A 17,307-nucleotide genomic window follows, 5' to 3' on the forward strand; every position below is an offset into this window, starting at 1 on the left:
TTTTATTTTAATATTTCACACACATATAGTATATATATATAGAGTATATAATATATAATAATATTAATTTATATGCACATAGCACAATTTCCAAACATTAGATAGAACAGAAAGCTCTAGGTTCTGTGGAGCTTTGATTAAAAACTGTTTCGGTCTGACGGCTTATTTACTTTGATATTTTAAATACGTTTCAAGCCCTTTTATATCTGGGAGCCATATATTGCTTATGGGAGAAATCATGTGATAGAAGCTTCAGTTGTTTGCGATGAAAGTGTCCCATCTAGGGTTAAAAAATTGAAAACCGAAAATCGTTTTTCCTTTAGAAGTAGTGGCTATGTTTCAATAATTGTAAAACTACATACAGACAGGTTCTAACAAATTTTTTACATTCTTTTTACATTACAAAATATATGCAGCATCAGTCTTATAATGTGGTTCTTCTACGATAAAAGCTTTGAGAATTTTAAAAAACGATTAGTGGAATGTTTCTGGGTGAAAATGTATTTAATCTGTTTACTATTGGAATCATATTATAAGACTGTGACGGTAGTAGAATGATAGTGTGTTTTAAAAATGTGTTGCCCATTTTACATATAAGTACTACTTAGTGTGCGATGCGAATTAGTGGAGCACTCACCACATTGCAGCTCATCATTATCACAGTCCCAGTGGCCATCGCAAAAGCGGGACAACTCCAGACACACGCCATTGTGGCACTCGCCTTCAAAGTCGCGACAATTCGGTGCCTCAGTATCGTGACCTGAAAAATGCAGTTTAACTATATAGCAACTGTATATGTTACATTGTATGCATATAATATCATTTACAATTTTTCTCATCGGATAAATCGCCCTTGCCGCAATCGTCTTCGCCATCGCACAGCCAATTGTCTGGTATGCACTTTAAAGTCTGGGCACACTGAAATTGTCCCTCGTTGCATTTGGGGGCCTTGGCTGTAAAGCAAAAACAAAAATCAAAAATGAAGATTTATGAACCATACGAGTAAGCAGCTTGGTGTATCTGGTATCTGGTTGCACATTTTCTGCTCAGTCAGAAGAGCGGAAAACATAACCAACCAACATTAAAACAACAACAACAACAACAAAAACGAACAAAAAATGTAAATTGTCACACGCCAAATTGTTTAACAAAAAGAATTCAAATAATGCGTGCCCAAATCAAAGGCGACGCCAACGAGAACCCAACGACGCGCGGCCATAACCATAAAAGCCACGTTAGCGACACATGGGACGGCCAAAACAAGCTTTGCTTGGTTCGACAGTACGAGTAGCTTATACCCCAGAGACGTGAAAGCAAACCAAGCAATTTGCATTGCAACGCTGTAGCTTTTGTTGTTGGCCGCCCCTTTTGTTTCGTGGGGTTGCCGAATTGGCATTGGGCGGAAGGGGAGTCATCATAACAAGCCCAAGGGCATGCGTCAACGCGATGGGACACATTTTAAATTTTTTATTTCATTTTTATGCGGCGGGGTGCTAACAAACCCAAAGTTCTGCTTCCGTTTTGTGGAATGAGCATACATTGAACTGGGGTCGTGCTTGAAGCTCCGCGGGCCATTACTGGGTGTTGGCATTTATTTAATCAACTTGGCCTAAAAAAGAAAAACGTACTTACATATTGCCCAAAAATTATGCTATTAGGCAATTGTGAAACATTTGCGGGCGACGGTAAAGTCAAGTAGCTTTAAATAAAAAGCAACCCCAAAAATTATTCAACAACTCATTTCAAATACACTTGCAACCGTTGGAGAACAAATTGGGGTAGAAGTGAAAGCGTAAAGGAAAGAAGGATAATCTTCAAACAGCAGCCGCTTTCCGCTTTCAATTTAATTTCAATAACACTGGCCAAACGACTACGCATATTAATATTAAAAAATGTGCTTCCTAAGCTTTTCACTCATGTAATCGCTGTACCACCAACTACGCTTTGCACAGTTCGTTTCGGGTTCTATGTAGCAACTACTTATATAATCAATTAAGCCATCTCTTTGGCCATGAGAGCTCTGTCGGTTCGATTATGCATACTTTATTTCTTAAGACCTGAATAATATTTTTGTTGCTCTTTAACATCTTTTTTTTTAATTATTTACATTTATAAAGGTGGCACAGAAAACTTTACAATCTTTCCAAAAATAAATTTTGAGAGATTTGATTTTTCACACTTAGTGTAATTAATACACATTTTTATGGTTTTTATGTGAAATAAAAATTTAGTCAAATATTGGTTTTACTTTTAACTCTCATTTAAATTTAAAAATAAGATTCATCTTAGCAAAATATGAAGTGCGAAATATGAACAATTGAGTTAAGACCAAGTTAGCTGTTTTATTGCTACGGTTGTTTTGGCTACTGTGTGCGAATGCTAGTTTTTTAATTATGGCTTTTGAAATTACCTTAATTGTTAATATACAAAGACGAAAAGTTAAATATTTTTAATGTAGATTGTTGAGAAAAACAATTGCTTACACTTATTACCATGATAGATTTTTTTATTTTTTTTTTGTGTTTTTAACCAAATCTGTAGACAAGAAGCCTCCCATAAGAGTTCTCTGCGCCGAGCATTGGTTGAGGGGCAAAATTTGGAAGACGGAGATTTCTGTGTCATCCCTGTTAAAGTTTGTATTTGTAGTTCAAGTTAAGAAGTTAAGCCGATCACGACGCTATAGGTGTCTTCACTTCATATTCAAAGATATTTGAAACAGACGACGAAATGGTATGGATTACAAAAAATAACCACATCGTTGCTAACTTTGCTTACAACGTGCAGAAAAGTGGGGCAGATCAAGTGTTTTTGATACTGAAAAATTGTTGATCAACTTTAGCGCTCAATTGAAATGAAACCACAAAGGATCCACTCATATTTCCGACAATTTATTTCACGCGACTTACATAAGTCAGTGACTCAATGCACTGCCCTCTCATCCGTTAAGTGTTCGTATATTGGTGTTTGTATGCCGCACTTGGCATGGCAGGCTTTAATTGAAATTGCATTGGGGTAGAAAAGAAAGCGAGCTTGGCAAATGTAGATGACAAGGCACTGCCTGGCACATTTATTATAATCTGTTGCATTAATATTTGCCGACAATTTGTTGTCGTCGACGTAGCTGTCGACATTGTCGTCGTAGTAGCTGGAGTCATTGCCGCCATCGCACAATGGGACATCGGCCACAGTAAATAGAAAAAATATACAAGTATATTATACAATAAAGTGGACCAATCCATCAATCATTAATACAAATAAAAATAATGACACACATTGTCGTAAATTCTTACTTTAAGTTTTTTATTTTTTTCTTTTGATATGTACATATATTGTTCTTCTTTGCCGACAGTCAATGTTTGTTGACATAAATATATATAAATAAATAAATAAATAAATAAGAAGTAATGTCTAAGTCGAGGGCATTCAAGAACAGAAAATAAGTTTCCTATAGAATTGTTAATGTAAGTTGAATAAACAATTCTTTTTGTTGTTGAAACGAAACTAACTTCTTATAAAAACAAGTAAAAAAGCTAAAGTCGGGTGTCCCGACTTTGAAATACTCTGTACATATGTTTACAATAATTATAGAAAATAAAAAAAATTAAGAAAATAAAAAAAAAAATTTGATCGATTTTACCTCTCTCGGTATTCGAACTCCATAAAGGGTGTACAATTGCACATTTACATAGCAATTGCGTCTGTGTGAGTGTATGTATGCCTATGCGCATCAATTCGTGTCTGTGTAAGCATTTTCGCAGTCAACCAAACAGCAACATCAACAACAGCCGCGGGCAGCGCTTGAGCAGCGCTGCATCAGCAAATATATTTATGGCTATAACTTCTTGTTAAATCGGTCTATCATAATGAAATTTGGCATACGGACACATAATAACTAACTGGGGGTATTTCCAAAATTTTAGTTCGAAATTCCAAGAATTACGGGAGTTACGATTTGCGTGGTAGAGGGGGGAGGGAGGGAAATTCCAAAATATACATTTTCTGCGTATTCACATAAGGCATCTGGGACTAAAATTTGGTGTTCCTAGGTCTTATAGTCTCCGAGATATAGGCGATTATACGAATGGAAAATCGGGAAAACCCCCATAGGGGGGAAGTGGGGGGGAAAATCAAAAAAATAAAACAAACTCGTATAGAATACACACATAACGCATCTTCGTGCAAAATTTGGTGTCTCTATCTCTTATAGTCTCTGAGATCCAGGTGTTCATACGGACGGACAGACGGACAGACAGACAGACAGGGCTAGATCGACTCGTCTAGTCATGCTGATCAAGAATATATATACTTTGTGGGGTCTGCCACGCCTCCTTCTGCCTGTTACATTTTTCAGCTCCCGCAAACCTAATATACTCTTGTACATTTCATGTACAGAGTATAAAAATTCTCTAAATCTAAGAGGAAACTAAGCCTAAGATTTATTCGTATAATACTGTTTGTTTTAAGAATCGTGTGCTGCACATTTCACAAAAATAACATATTTTCTCCAGAAAATATGTATAATGATTTGATATGATATGATATGATAATGAGATAAATATTCATACATACTTGTAACAGGTTATAAATCAACATAAATAAAACAGAAAACATAACTTCCAAAGCTTTTTAAAACGAATTACAGAGAAATCTTTTAGGATTGTAGGATTTTACAGAACACACTTGTCATTTACTTTGTTGGCGAAAAAGAGAATTGTGACCCACTGTGCGTCGTCCGTGTCGCACTCATCTTCGTAGTGCTACAAAAATGCCACAAATATAAATGAAATTAAAAATGCCAACGCCGGGCAAGCTGCAACGGACTAATGGCAACTTCTACTGGCAACAATGGACGACCAAGTCGCTTTCTGGCGACGACGACTCTTGTCGTTGTTTTTATTGCTGTGCAGAGAAATGTCTACACATTAATTTAGCGGCTGGCGAGTTGAAGAGCTCAGCCAAGTGCTTTATACTATAGTACAATGAGTATAAGCAGAGTAAATACATTGTGCAAAGTTCAGCAAGCTTGAAGCATGCCGTAGTCAATCATGGCAACGCCTGTGGACAGAACTTTAAGTGATATCAAATGTTGGGCGACAGTGTCGGGTGCCATGCACTTTGCATTAGGGCCACTAACCAAAATGCTTTTGGCTTTTTGGCCTAGCTGAATGTACAGGCGGACACACACACACGCACATACTACTACACTCCATGCCACAGTAACGGGCACAGTAAAGTGCAGCTACATGCACGAGCCACTAATTGCATTTGGGGCATTCGGCTATTCGTTGATGCATTGACCACCTGTCATTAGTCGATGGCAGCAGCAGTAATGGAAGCAGCAGAGGCATTCAAAAACGTTTACAACTAACAATCAAACCCATAATATCGCAATTTCTGGCTGCAGTGTGGCAACGATGGCAATGAGCGCCACATAGCCACATAGCAGCCGCACAATTCCGCTCCACCAATGCCCGGGATGGTTGGAAATATACGCATAGGAAGAAGGGGGCTTTGCTTACTCACCGCATTCACTGCCCTCATCAGAGCCGTCTGTACAATCGGGCTTCGAATCGCATTTCCACCGCATTGGTATGCAAAAGCCATCATTGCATGTGAAATAGGAGGCTGGACAGGGATCTGAAATGGTGCAGAAGCAGAGTAAAATGTTACTATAATGTGACGTCAAGCAGAGTGCTTAAGCACTTTTATCGTTCAAATCGAAATAGAGTGACGGCACAATGGGACTTTGCGGTATTCTAATATATTAGAAAACTATTAAATTTTTGGTCAGCGACGCTACATAGGATATTACTTGTATATATATATCTCATTAACGCATCAATTTCTTTACTTGTTAAAAAAATTATCTCCGAAGAATGTTGATAAGAAATGAAGAAATTTCAAAAATATCTGAAACATTCCTTAAACCAGACATTGATCAACTACACCAAATGAAACTTAATTTTCTCTGTTTTCCCTTTGTATATAACTTAAACAGTGTAGTCTGAAAGGATTTTTTCACAAACTCCAACATCGAAAAAGCTGAGTATTTTTGGAACCACGGGAGACTTGACTTTTGCGAGGCACAAAAATTCTCTTAAAGTGATGTTGACTGATCCATTTGGAGCACCAATTCTTTGATATGCATGTTCATCATTAGTTACTGTTGCATTTGGTTCGTCCTTAACTTTCTCTCGACCCTTTTTGAACGGTTTTTGACGTAGCCTTCTGCAACATTCTTCACGATTCGGTCGCAAAAATAACACTCAATGTTTAAATGCATGAATGTTATCTGCATTTACATTTTATTGGTAATGTTTTTTTTTTGAGTTGAATCTATTTTATGGCCCAACCGATAAATACTAGTTATCTAAAGAAAATTAAAACAATTTTATTTATTTATTTATTTGAATTTTAACAAAAACATAATCTAATGGATCATGAATTAATGCCTTAAATGTCAATTTATTGTTGTACACTACATATACATTTATAGTATCTGTATCTTTTGTATCTGTATTTTTATCTATGGCCCAAAAATTGTCATGTTTATGCAGTTGTGTGCGCAGTAGCGGGCGTGCGGCGCGTACGTGTCTACAATTAAAATGAATAAAAAAGAACGGGGGCGATGATAATAACCAAAACAGCAACAACATGCTCCGTTGTTGTTTTTGTTGTTGTTGTGGTTGTTGGCGGCAGCTCGTCGCGTCCAGTACGTGCCTTTAGAACATTGGATCATTAGTTCAGCTCATTCAGCGCCTGTATCTCATGAACAATAAAAACTCATATGTAAGGGCCCTTTAATGCATAAGTAAAAGGTGTCACAAATGTCGAAACCTTTCTGATAAACATTTAATCAAACACAATAACAACAAAGCAAACAGCTTGTTAAAGTAACTTTAACCCATTAACACAATATTCAAATGCATACACTTTCAAGGAAAATGGTTTTGAAATATTTTAAGAATTAATAAAAGTTTAAGCTATAAAATTTAATAAAAATAAAATACATTTACAGCCATTATAGGAAGTCATACAGCGTCGTATTACTCGTATTAATTAAATTAAAGTAAAGTTTATTCATAAGTATATTGTTCACAAGCGTCTTCACGCTTCCGAAGTCAAACTCTTACTGCTCCTAGTCTACCCTGGACTGCCCATAGCGATAGATTGATGACGATCCGCTGATTAAAGAGCTGCCAGCCCTACATAAGTATTAGATATATTTCTGATTTCATTCTTTAAAAATATAACCCTTATACATAATCAATTAGGAGCTAGTATTAGGTCTGCAACCAAACAGACTTAATTCATTTGCCAAAGTTAATTTACTATAATGAATTAAAATCTGAATTATTCATGATTTTAGCTGTGCCTTTTTACAGCACATTATTACATAGAGGTTAAAATGTTTTCATCGGCTCAAGAGTTAAGTAGGGCATAGTTTACCTAATGCTGAAAGCCAGCTCTCTTTTTCCGGGAAAACATATGCTTCGCATTTATTCTTGTGTGTTGGTACAACTGTTCGTGTAATAAACAATAAACAAACATCCACAACTGCATATAAGCCAGCAATCTGACGGACAAGTCCAACAGATCAGGAACAGCATGTCATTCAAGAGTCTTACTTTGTTGGCGCTCGTTGCGCTGCTCTGCGTTTACGCCACGGCTGCCGAGCGCGGCCACAGAAGTCGTAGTCGGACCATCCAGGCTGTGCCGCCTAAGACGCAGAGTCGACGCCAAAGCAAGGATATTTTAATTCCGCAATTAGATGAGGAGACCGACAAGAAACTGGATGAGCTTGAACGGGAAATCGCGGTGGCTGAGGCTGAAGAAGCAGCCAAAGAAGCTGAGGAGAATCAAGATGGGGGGCTGATCATTGCGGATGCAGAGGAAGATGCGGACGATAATGTCGTGTTGGCCGAGTTGGATGAACAAATTGCCAGGCTGGAGCGCGAGGAGGAGGATGATGAGCAGGATGATGTTGTAGAGCCACGTGCCGTACGCCGCCATAGGCGTCGCAGCGGTCGCCGTGGAGGCAACAGACGTCGTCGTCGTGGCGGCAATCGAAGACGTGCACGCAAAGGACGCAAGGGCGGCCGAAGGCGATTGAACGCAAAGGTTAGGACTCAAAAGTAAATCCATGCCAGACCGGGCAGCTATAGAAAAATGTTATTGTAAAGCAAAAGCAAAAACAAGTGGCACATGTGCACACACACAAACACACACACACACACACACGTATGCGAATAAAGCCTGCACTAACTTTTATGTAGCACACTTTTCGGCGCTGTTCATTCGAGTCGGCAAATTTTATTGTTATTAACGCGCCATGGTAAAGTTTTATGCCGGTTGCTAACATTTTATATGTTGCTACCTGCCTCGCTGAATAACAACTACACAGCTACTTGTTGTCGTAGTAATACACACGACACACAAAAATGGCATCATAAATTCAGCGCTTTTGTGTGCGTGCGTGCTGTTGTTGTTGTTGTTGTTATTTAAGTCGGGTCTCTCATAAATTATAAGCTCTGCAATTTCATTTAGCGGCTTTGCATTGTTCGAAATTAGTTTTCAGGCTTTTTTGATTTCGTTTATATTGCCTCGATAGCCGTGGTAAAAAAAAAAGGTAACCTCATCGAGTCTGAGTTTTTAAGCTCAAAGGCGTTAAAGCTGCTCGCATTTAATATGACTGTTGTTCATAATTTAACAATTGTGCTTTGAGCATTTTCATATTTAATTTTCATGAGCGTGCTAGAAGCTAACCGTGAATTAATACAAAACCGTTAGTTTTTTAAATCAATAATTAATAATAGATAGTTTAAAGTGTTGTTCATTTCATTTGTTAAAAGCATTTTCCATTATTTTTGCCTTTATTCTAGAGTCGGGTAGTATTCGATTGTTGTTATCTAAAGAGTTCGCTTCTTTTAAATTAGAATTATCAAATTGAATTCATTAGCGTTTATTTATAACATATGTTTAAATTTGTATTTCGAATACCGAACTACAAAAATCGTCAACATCTACAGGTTTGTAATCTTATAGTAGGCAACAAAAGAGTCAACTAATTGAGTATGCAGTTTTCAAAATATTAGCGCTCTTGTTACCCAATACTAGCAACCATCTTTTTGGCGGCTTTAAATATTTTACGAGCGTTTTGTTGTATTTAGGATCACTAAACAAGTCCCTATAGAGGGACATATACAGTTGGAAAAACAATCTTCGGTCAAATACAAAGCCACTATTAACAAGTTATCATAGAACTTACAGAACTAAGTTACTAAAGAGTGAATACGAGTACTCTGAAATATTTTAAGTAATACTGCTCAGGTAACTTGTTTGTTATACCCTGTACCCAAAGGGTGAAAGGGTATACTAGTTTTGTGCGAATGTGTGTAACATGCAGAAGGAGGCGTGGCAGACCCCACAAAGTATATATATTCTTGATCGGGATGACAAGGCGAGTCGATATAGCCATGTCCGTCAGTCTGTCCGTCTGTATGGATGCAAGGATCTCAAAAAGTATACGAGCTAGAACAACCAAACTTGGTATTCAGGTTCTCCTAAGACCGAGAAAGTACGAGTTTAAGTTTTTTTTCGATGGTTCAACTGCATACATACACGCATATAAACACGCGGAGACACGGTTCTGATATAAATTTATTCTATTCAAATTGTACCTAAACACTTATGTACATATGTATGAATGTGTTGAATATTTTATATTTAATTTAATTAAATTAATTAAATATTATAAATATTTGTTTATTGTTTAAAATTTCCTTCTTTGTGGAGAGTACAGGGTATTTTAATGCCTGGCTTGTGCGAATGTAGCGTTCTATCTTGTTTTCATCCTAAATATATGCAGCTGGTTGAAGGACATCAAAGTCATAGATAAAGGCTATTACTTTACATGTCGTTTTACTTGCCATTTGGCGACATCTTCAAAGCAAACATTGCGATGATACGAATTGGCACATTTGGCATTTGGCAGCATATTAACCAAACATTTGACAGCAGCACATTAAATTTGTAATAATGTCTCTGGTCTGCTGTCTGGTAGCTCCCCAAAGGTATAGTTGTGCTTCTTGTCTGACAACTGATGCTGTTGATATTGCTGAGGTTCTTCGGTATGTCGATTGGTACTTGCCAGAAGGCGACAGCTGCAAAATATTTAACTTACTTCCACATGCCCACTAACAACGACACCTGTCTGCCACAGGACACCCAGGACACCCACCAGACGCCAAACTGCTGCACTCAATTTCAGTTTATTTTACTTTCAGCTCATCTTTTGCAATGGCTTTGCCATTCAGTGAGTTCGTTTACCTGCCAGCATCGTCAGTGTCCTCATCGTCCTCAGCGTGCTTATCGTTGTTAGTGTTATTGTTGTTGTTGTTGTTGTCAGCACTGACGTCCTCAACGTTATGTTTGCTTTACCTGTAGCCAATTCCATTTGGCCCACTGGCTTCTGTTGGCATTTGGTCAGCAATGTGGGTGGCAATAGCCGATAGTGTACGAGTATGTGCACGCCACAGACATTTGCCAAATCAAATAGAAATTTTAATTGACTTTTGTTACTGCTACGTGCCTTCCTGTCCATCCAAGTTCGTTTAGGTATGTGTATACTATACGAGGACTATGTGTGAGTGTGTCGGCCATTTTAATTTGATACGCTTTTGCAGCAGCTGGGCTGTCACATTGTCGCGAAATGTTTTGCACCCTATTACTTTTTCACTTTGATGTAACTTCCAGTGGCACGCTTCGTGTCGCTGGCAAACAAACTTTTGCCTAAGCTGGCGCTGGCGCTGGAGCGGGTGCTGCCACTGCCGCTGCCGCTGCCACTGAAGTGCTTGCCTTGTTTTCCTCATCAGCGGATGATGTTGCCGCGCGTATTCTCTGCCACACTATCGTACGTGCGCAGCACCAACAGAAACTACAACAGAAAAAATCGGGTTAAGCGCCTTTGGGCCACACAAATACGCACACATACGCACACACACATTTGCATGCGCCGCGCTCTGTCAGACTGCGTGGGATCCACGAAAGTTGGTGCTCCTGCTCCGGCTCCTGATGCTGCTGCTGTTGTTGTTGTGGTTGTTTGTCAACAGCTTGGCATGCTACTCACTTTTTTGTGGGTCAAAAAGATGTGCATGTTTGTTTGCCTGTCTACAAGTATGTGTGTGCGTGCAGCACTTTTTAACATAGTTTTTCACTTAATTAGCGCGCTGAATGACATGTTGACAGCTAACGGCATGCGCCTTTGGGCAATGCAACGCTTTACTGTCGCCTTTCATATGATAGCTGGAAGAACAACAACGACAACAGTAACGCCAACAATATAAGCTGTAAACATTGGAGTGTGATGCACGCCTTGGGTTATGCAATGTTTTTCCTTTTCCTTTATATATCTATATTCGTTTGCATGTGTATTGTCTGCTCGCGTGCAACAAACTGTGGAAAAAGTGCAGACAACATTTATGCAGCAGCATTAAATTGTAGCTCTAAGCTTTTGCAAGCCCATTACAAATTACATAGAAGCTGCTCCCTCTGCCTCTTTGTGCTCTTATCTGTTGGCAATTCACGCTTGTTGGTTGTTTTCCTCCTTTGCTGTCGTCTGGTTTGAAGTTGTAGAGGACTCACCAAATATATAATACGCTTACAATTCTTATAATACCGTATTTAATGACATTTTGTTTTTGACTATCTTCTTCAAAGTTAAATATTAATTAAAAGAGACCTCTTTGAAAATGTTACATTTTCTTGAAATTGTTAAGCTTGTATTTAATAACTAAAATGCGCTTTTTCATGAACAATAGATTTTTATAATGAAACTTTTAAATATATATAACAGCTCTTAATTAACTGTTAATTTGCCAAAAAGGTACAAACTGATTCTAAAGCGACATAACAGCGACATGTGCAGTCAGCATTGATCGTTTCATCTCTAATTTTAATTTTATTAATTGGATTATATCATGAATGAAATCAAGGTATATTAAATTGATCAACTTAAAAGGTTGTAGTCAATTATGGCATTTGATTTGCGTTCAAAAAGTACTGATTATTCAATCTATCTTATATATGTATGAAGGAGGCTGAAGGGGTCACACCCTGCTGATCTTGCCAATAGATTTATATAAAGTATAAATTATTGCAATAAATAATTAAATAAGACTAAGATCCTAGTTTATGCTGTATTTGTAATTTTCTCTAATTTTAATTAAAGTTATTGTAAATAATAACAGTATAATTAAAGTTTTAAAGAATTAAAAAAAGTCTATACAACATTATAATTTATAAGCATTCATTTATTAAAATTCTAAGAAGATTTATTAAAATAATTAAATAAATAAAAAAAACCTGTTATACAAGTATATATGTATATAAGGTCGGATTGGAGGTTAATGAATAAAGGAATTGGCAATCAGAAGAATACATTTATTTCCCACCGCGAGCTTTTTTTTTATTGAAAACATGGTTTATTTGATCGACTTCTGCAGGGCAGAATTACAGCTTCTTAAATTTCATCATGTATCCGAGTATATAATTTTAAAACTATCGCACTATATACACAAGTTTACTCATTGCTTTGGAGCAATAAGTATTTCTAGGATATTGGCAACATTTTTATTACCTGACAAGAATTCAGTAATTGTTTTTACCTGCAGCTGCAGGCAAATCAGAGGAACTATTATATTCGGACTGTTTTGCATTGCCATAGGCAATTAGAGGGTTGCAACGGAGTTTTCAAACGTTTTAAAAGCTATGAAATAGGCACAAATTTGCGCTTCTCCTACCCTCTCTGTCGCTGTAGGGGTTCGACTGCGCATCCACATTTACGAGCCAGCATCCAATGAACGCAGCGTTATTTCATTTCCCCGACTAGCGACCGCCATGCACCACATACACGTATTCGGTATGCTGTTGGTGTTCCCGCTTCGACTACGCATTTTTAGCAGTTCCTACGCATTTACGACCCCTTTTAATGAGCACCATTTCCACATACATAGCACACACACACGCAGCCAACATACACACATATTTGGCCTGGTACTAAAATCAAGCGATAAAAAATGCACATAGCATTTTCGCAGCAATTTTCTTCCAGGTTTTTTTTTTTTTTTTTTTTTGTTGTCCATGGATGGTGTGCGAAATGATAGCTTTAGAATGGCCATAGTATGCATTCATGCAGCACTGCATGCCACAGACAGAGGCGCTGGCACGGTTGAAATTCATTTCATAATAGCGTTTTCCTGTCAACGGCAGCAATAGCTTTAACAAACTAAGTTTCCTAAAAAATAGGTGACAAAACGTTGCACTCCAAACAACAACAGACACAGCCGACAGGAATCAGAATAAAACGAAACAGAAAAGTTCAGAACAGGCGAATATGGATTACCCTCAACAATTCGCAAATTTAAAACTTAATAAAAATAAAAATTTTAAAAATATGTAGAGCAAACTTTATCTGTAAGAGCTGGTATATATTTTGGAATATATATTCAGTTTTAGCAAAGCAAAAAAGGTTATAGGTTATAAAAAAGATTTAGGCAATGTCCATGTTTTTATTCAACTGTAACAATTTCGGAGATATTTCCTAAATAATGATCGTGTCCTTTTATGGACATGGTTTTTCTTCAAGCCAATTTATTGTTAAACTCTTACCCATGATTAAAACTAATGCTCTCGTTCGAACTTTTACCCATAAGAGAGCATAAAAATGCGGCACATTGAGTCAACCAGATTTCCGTTTCCGCGGTCAACTGTCTGTCGGCGTGCCATGTGGCGTATAAGCAATGTACTCAGCAAAGGAACAACAGCTGCCATTTGGCTTTCATGCAATAACCACGCGTACAAATATGGCGGCTTCCGTTGTCGTTTCAGCTTCCTTGCAATGCGGTCTCAAATTTCATTTATATTGACATTATCTCTCGTCCTCTCCCTCTCTCACCCTCTGTCTCTTTTCTGTTGCACACTTCCGCCCACACTGTACATATTAATGCACCGAGACGCGCATAATGAGCGTGATTGACATAAATGAACTTTAAATGCACACGGGACTGTGCAGAGGACTGAGTAGGGACTGTAGCAGAGGAATGTCTGTCTGCAAGCCTGTTTGACTGTCCAGTTGCCAGCCTGAAATTTATACAAACAACAAGCAGACAGACAGACCGACAGACAGAGCAGACTGACAGACGCCCAGGCTGGCAGGCAGTCCAGGCAGGCAGGCAGGCTGATAGACAGGCAAGTGGTTTGGTTCAGGAACAAAACAGAACAGAACAGAACCGGGCCCGAGGTCCGAGGCCAAAGTTGTGTCCGGCATTTCTGTTTGTTGTTCCCTCTCTGCTTGTGTTTTTGTTGTTCTCCGTCCGTATGTTTTTTGCGCACTTTAATCGAGTTTATTACGTGTGCACGTTTGTTTGTCTCGTTCCACTTCGTTCTAATTTTTTTGTGTGTGTTGCATGGTTTATTGCATGTTTTGTGCTTAGTTCTTTGCGTTTGCCCGCACAACAAAACCAAATCACTTTAAAACTTTCGAAACAATCATCCCAGGCATGGTGCCACAAAAAGTTTTGTTACGTTTTTGTTTATTAATTTTAATTGCTTCATAGGAAAATACCAAGCAACTCTATAAGAACACAGCTGGCTTTCACATGCACACTTCTTGATAAATTGTCCAAAGCATATTTAAAACCATATATGTAAATGTTAGTAACAATAAAAACGAAATAAAAATCATTATTAAAATCTGAGTATATCGAAAAATACTGAGCCCATTTAAACGACCAATCCATTTCAGCTAATAACAGTTGAGACAAGTCCCACATCTATGTATTACTGTTGTAGACATTATTAAACCATACTCGTACGTCTTTAGCGCAGAATCAACAAATCGTTTTTATGTCCGTGCCAAGTCTTCTCAAACTTATTTGAAATAACTTTTTTCTTAAGCCATTGCGGAAAGTTTATGACAAATTGTTATACATTGTACGCAGTGCAGCAAAAAGCTGCATTAATGAAATGACAGAAGATTCGACAGCGTGCCACAGCTGCTTAAACAGTAAGCAAGAGCTCAACGAGCAACTCTACTAATATATTAAATTTTAATAATCCTAATCTAGAGCAACGGAAAATTGTTCCTACAATTTCTGTGTCTTGTGCCAATACTTTTTCGGCTTTGCTGCTTGACACCAAGTAAGAGCCCCAGTTGCCTTCTGCCTAACTGGTGCAATCGCTGGCAACACTTTGGCCAAGAAACTATAAAAACACGCCCACGAGCACCCTCTTCAACTACCTTATCCCATGCAATTTTAATCTGCATACATACAAGTATATGTATGTACTCGTATATACGCTTATATTACCGAGTGTGAGTGCCTGCTCGCTTGATAGCCGGCAGGCAAAAAACTTTTCTTCACAGCATAATTTTGCCGTCTGCAAACTTTTGCTTCCGCCCGCTTTGCCCGAGTTGCCAGAGTTTGGAGTTTTTGGTTTGAGCTTTGCTGTCAATAACTTAAAGCGATTCGCCTGCTACGCCTTTGCATGATACGAGTATGCTCTGGAGTTCTGTTTATCTGGTTCCGCACAATTCACCAAACCGGTTTAACGCTATCATTTTTGCCCGAATATTCAAATAGTGCTGTATATGTATACAAGGATTCAAATGGTTTACAAATGAATTAATAAATTACCAAAGAGCCAGAGGGCAACTGAAGTCAAAATAAATAAAATTGTTTAAATATAAGAAAACCGATACTACTTATTTCAATTCAATTCAGAATATTTCGATTGTAGTTATAATTGGAATGAACAATGACAAATTTTTAGAGCAAATTCTCAACTTCTTTTGTCGTAAAAAAAATCGCCACGTACGCTTGCAACAACATATAAATAATAATATATAATAATGATTTATTGCCGAGAAAAACGATCAAAAATGTTGTACAACTTTGACGAAATTGGATCCATAAGTAGCCGAACAAGTTGAAGGTTTTCTATATCTTTATTGTAATTTAATATAAACATCACAATTTGTTGATTTATTAAATAAAATAAAATAAAAAACATTTTAAAAAAGATCTGGACCTTTTGCATGTGTAATTATGGTGATCAACAAATTTGTAATTTCTTATGCATACGAGTACATACAGGGTGCGCCATCTTTTATGTCGGTATGTAGATATTGAATAACTTTGTCATTAGTGAACCGATTGACTTGAGTAGACCACAGTTGAAAACCTCAGTTCAAGAAATTGTACAGAACCAAATTAAATAAAAATATCTCATACTTGAAAATCGGTTGTTTATTTTCAAAGATATTCAATTTTTACATACCGACATAAAAGATGGCGCACTCTGTATATATCTGCCGAACTAGTTCCACCAAAAAAGCAAACATAATGCTAAATGCTAAATGAACTATACCATATGTATACGAGTATGTATGTATGTATGTATGTGTGTACAAGTATGTGTTTGCACAACTCTAACCACTAGGCATGGATGATAACTGCTCGGCTCCTTGTGGGTATGCAATGAAATTTTGCGCACCAACTCGCTTCATAAATGTTTATAAATACAATTTTAAGGCATGCTTTTGCTGTCGTTGTCGTTGTTGCTGCTGTTATTGTAGTATTTTTGGCAAGTTTTTGGCTCCATAGTCTGGCCATATCTCTTTTAGCTCGATGGTGTACTATATAGTAAGTACATACACGCTCTCATCAATCTTCTTTAGCCACTGACATTTGTTGTTTGTTTTGGTCTGTTTGTTTGCTTGTTGTTAATTTTGTTGTTGTTGCTCTGCCGCTTGAATGCCCTCAACGTACAACAACCATACATTAAATGCTTTTTGCATTGATTGCAACGATAGTGATGGCGCTGACAATGACGATGACGATGGGCATGACGTTCACAATGACTCTAAGCAGCAAATTCATTTTACTTGTTTTCGTAGTTAAGAGTGCTTAAAATATTTATGGATTCATGTGTGTGTGTGCTACTGGTTTTGTCATGTACTTGTTCATGCGTTTGTCCTATGTGGTGACCAACACAAGAACGATAGAAAAATATATATTTCTGCTGGCATATGTATATGAAAAGAGAGATGAAAATAAGAAGCTGAGTGCTGTGGTAAACTATCGATTGATGGTTCCATTTGTTTGCTGCGGCTGTCAGTTGAGTGCTGCTCTCAGCTCCAGTTTCATTTGCGGCCGTGTCAACCACACAAAACTTCAAGCACAACAACAGCAATAACATGCTCAATAAATATTCCAAGCAGACATACATATGTCAGCTGTCAGACTG

At 37.7% G+C, this 17,307-nt stretch overlaps 1 protein-coding gene across 1 annotated transcript in view; it reads right to left on the bottom strand.

Moving 5' to 3' along the window:
- LOC115634177 (low-density lipoprotein receptor-related protein 1) overlaps positions 1-17,307 on the bottom strand; it is a 73,733-nt gene that overhangs the window by 16,140 nt on the left and 40,286 nt on the right. Inside the window, exons 2-4 of the mRNA XM_030531763.1 lie at positions 5,524-5,637; positions 828-953; positions 638-760 (exon numbers count right to left, since the gene is read on the bottom strand). Coding sequence (XP_030387623.1) covers positions 638-760; positions 828-953; positions 5,524-5,637 — 363 coding nt within the window. The remainder of the gene's footprint in view (positions 1-637; positions 761-827; positions 954-5,523; positions 5,638-17,307) is intronic.

The sequence above is a fragment of the Scaptodrosophila lebanonensis genome, unplaced genomic scaffold (assembly GCF_003285725.1).
Source record: "Scaptodrosophila lebanonensis strain 11010-0011.00,11010-0021.00 unplaced genomic scaffold, SlebRS2 tig00000001-arrow-pilon, whole genome shotgun sequence".
Taxonomy (NCBI): Eukaryota; Metazoa; Arthropoda; class Insecta; order Diptera; family Drosophilidae; genus Scaptodrosophila; species Scaptodrosophila lebanonensis.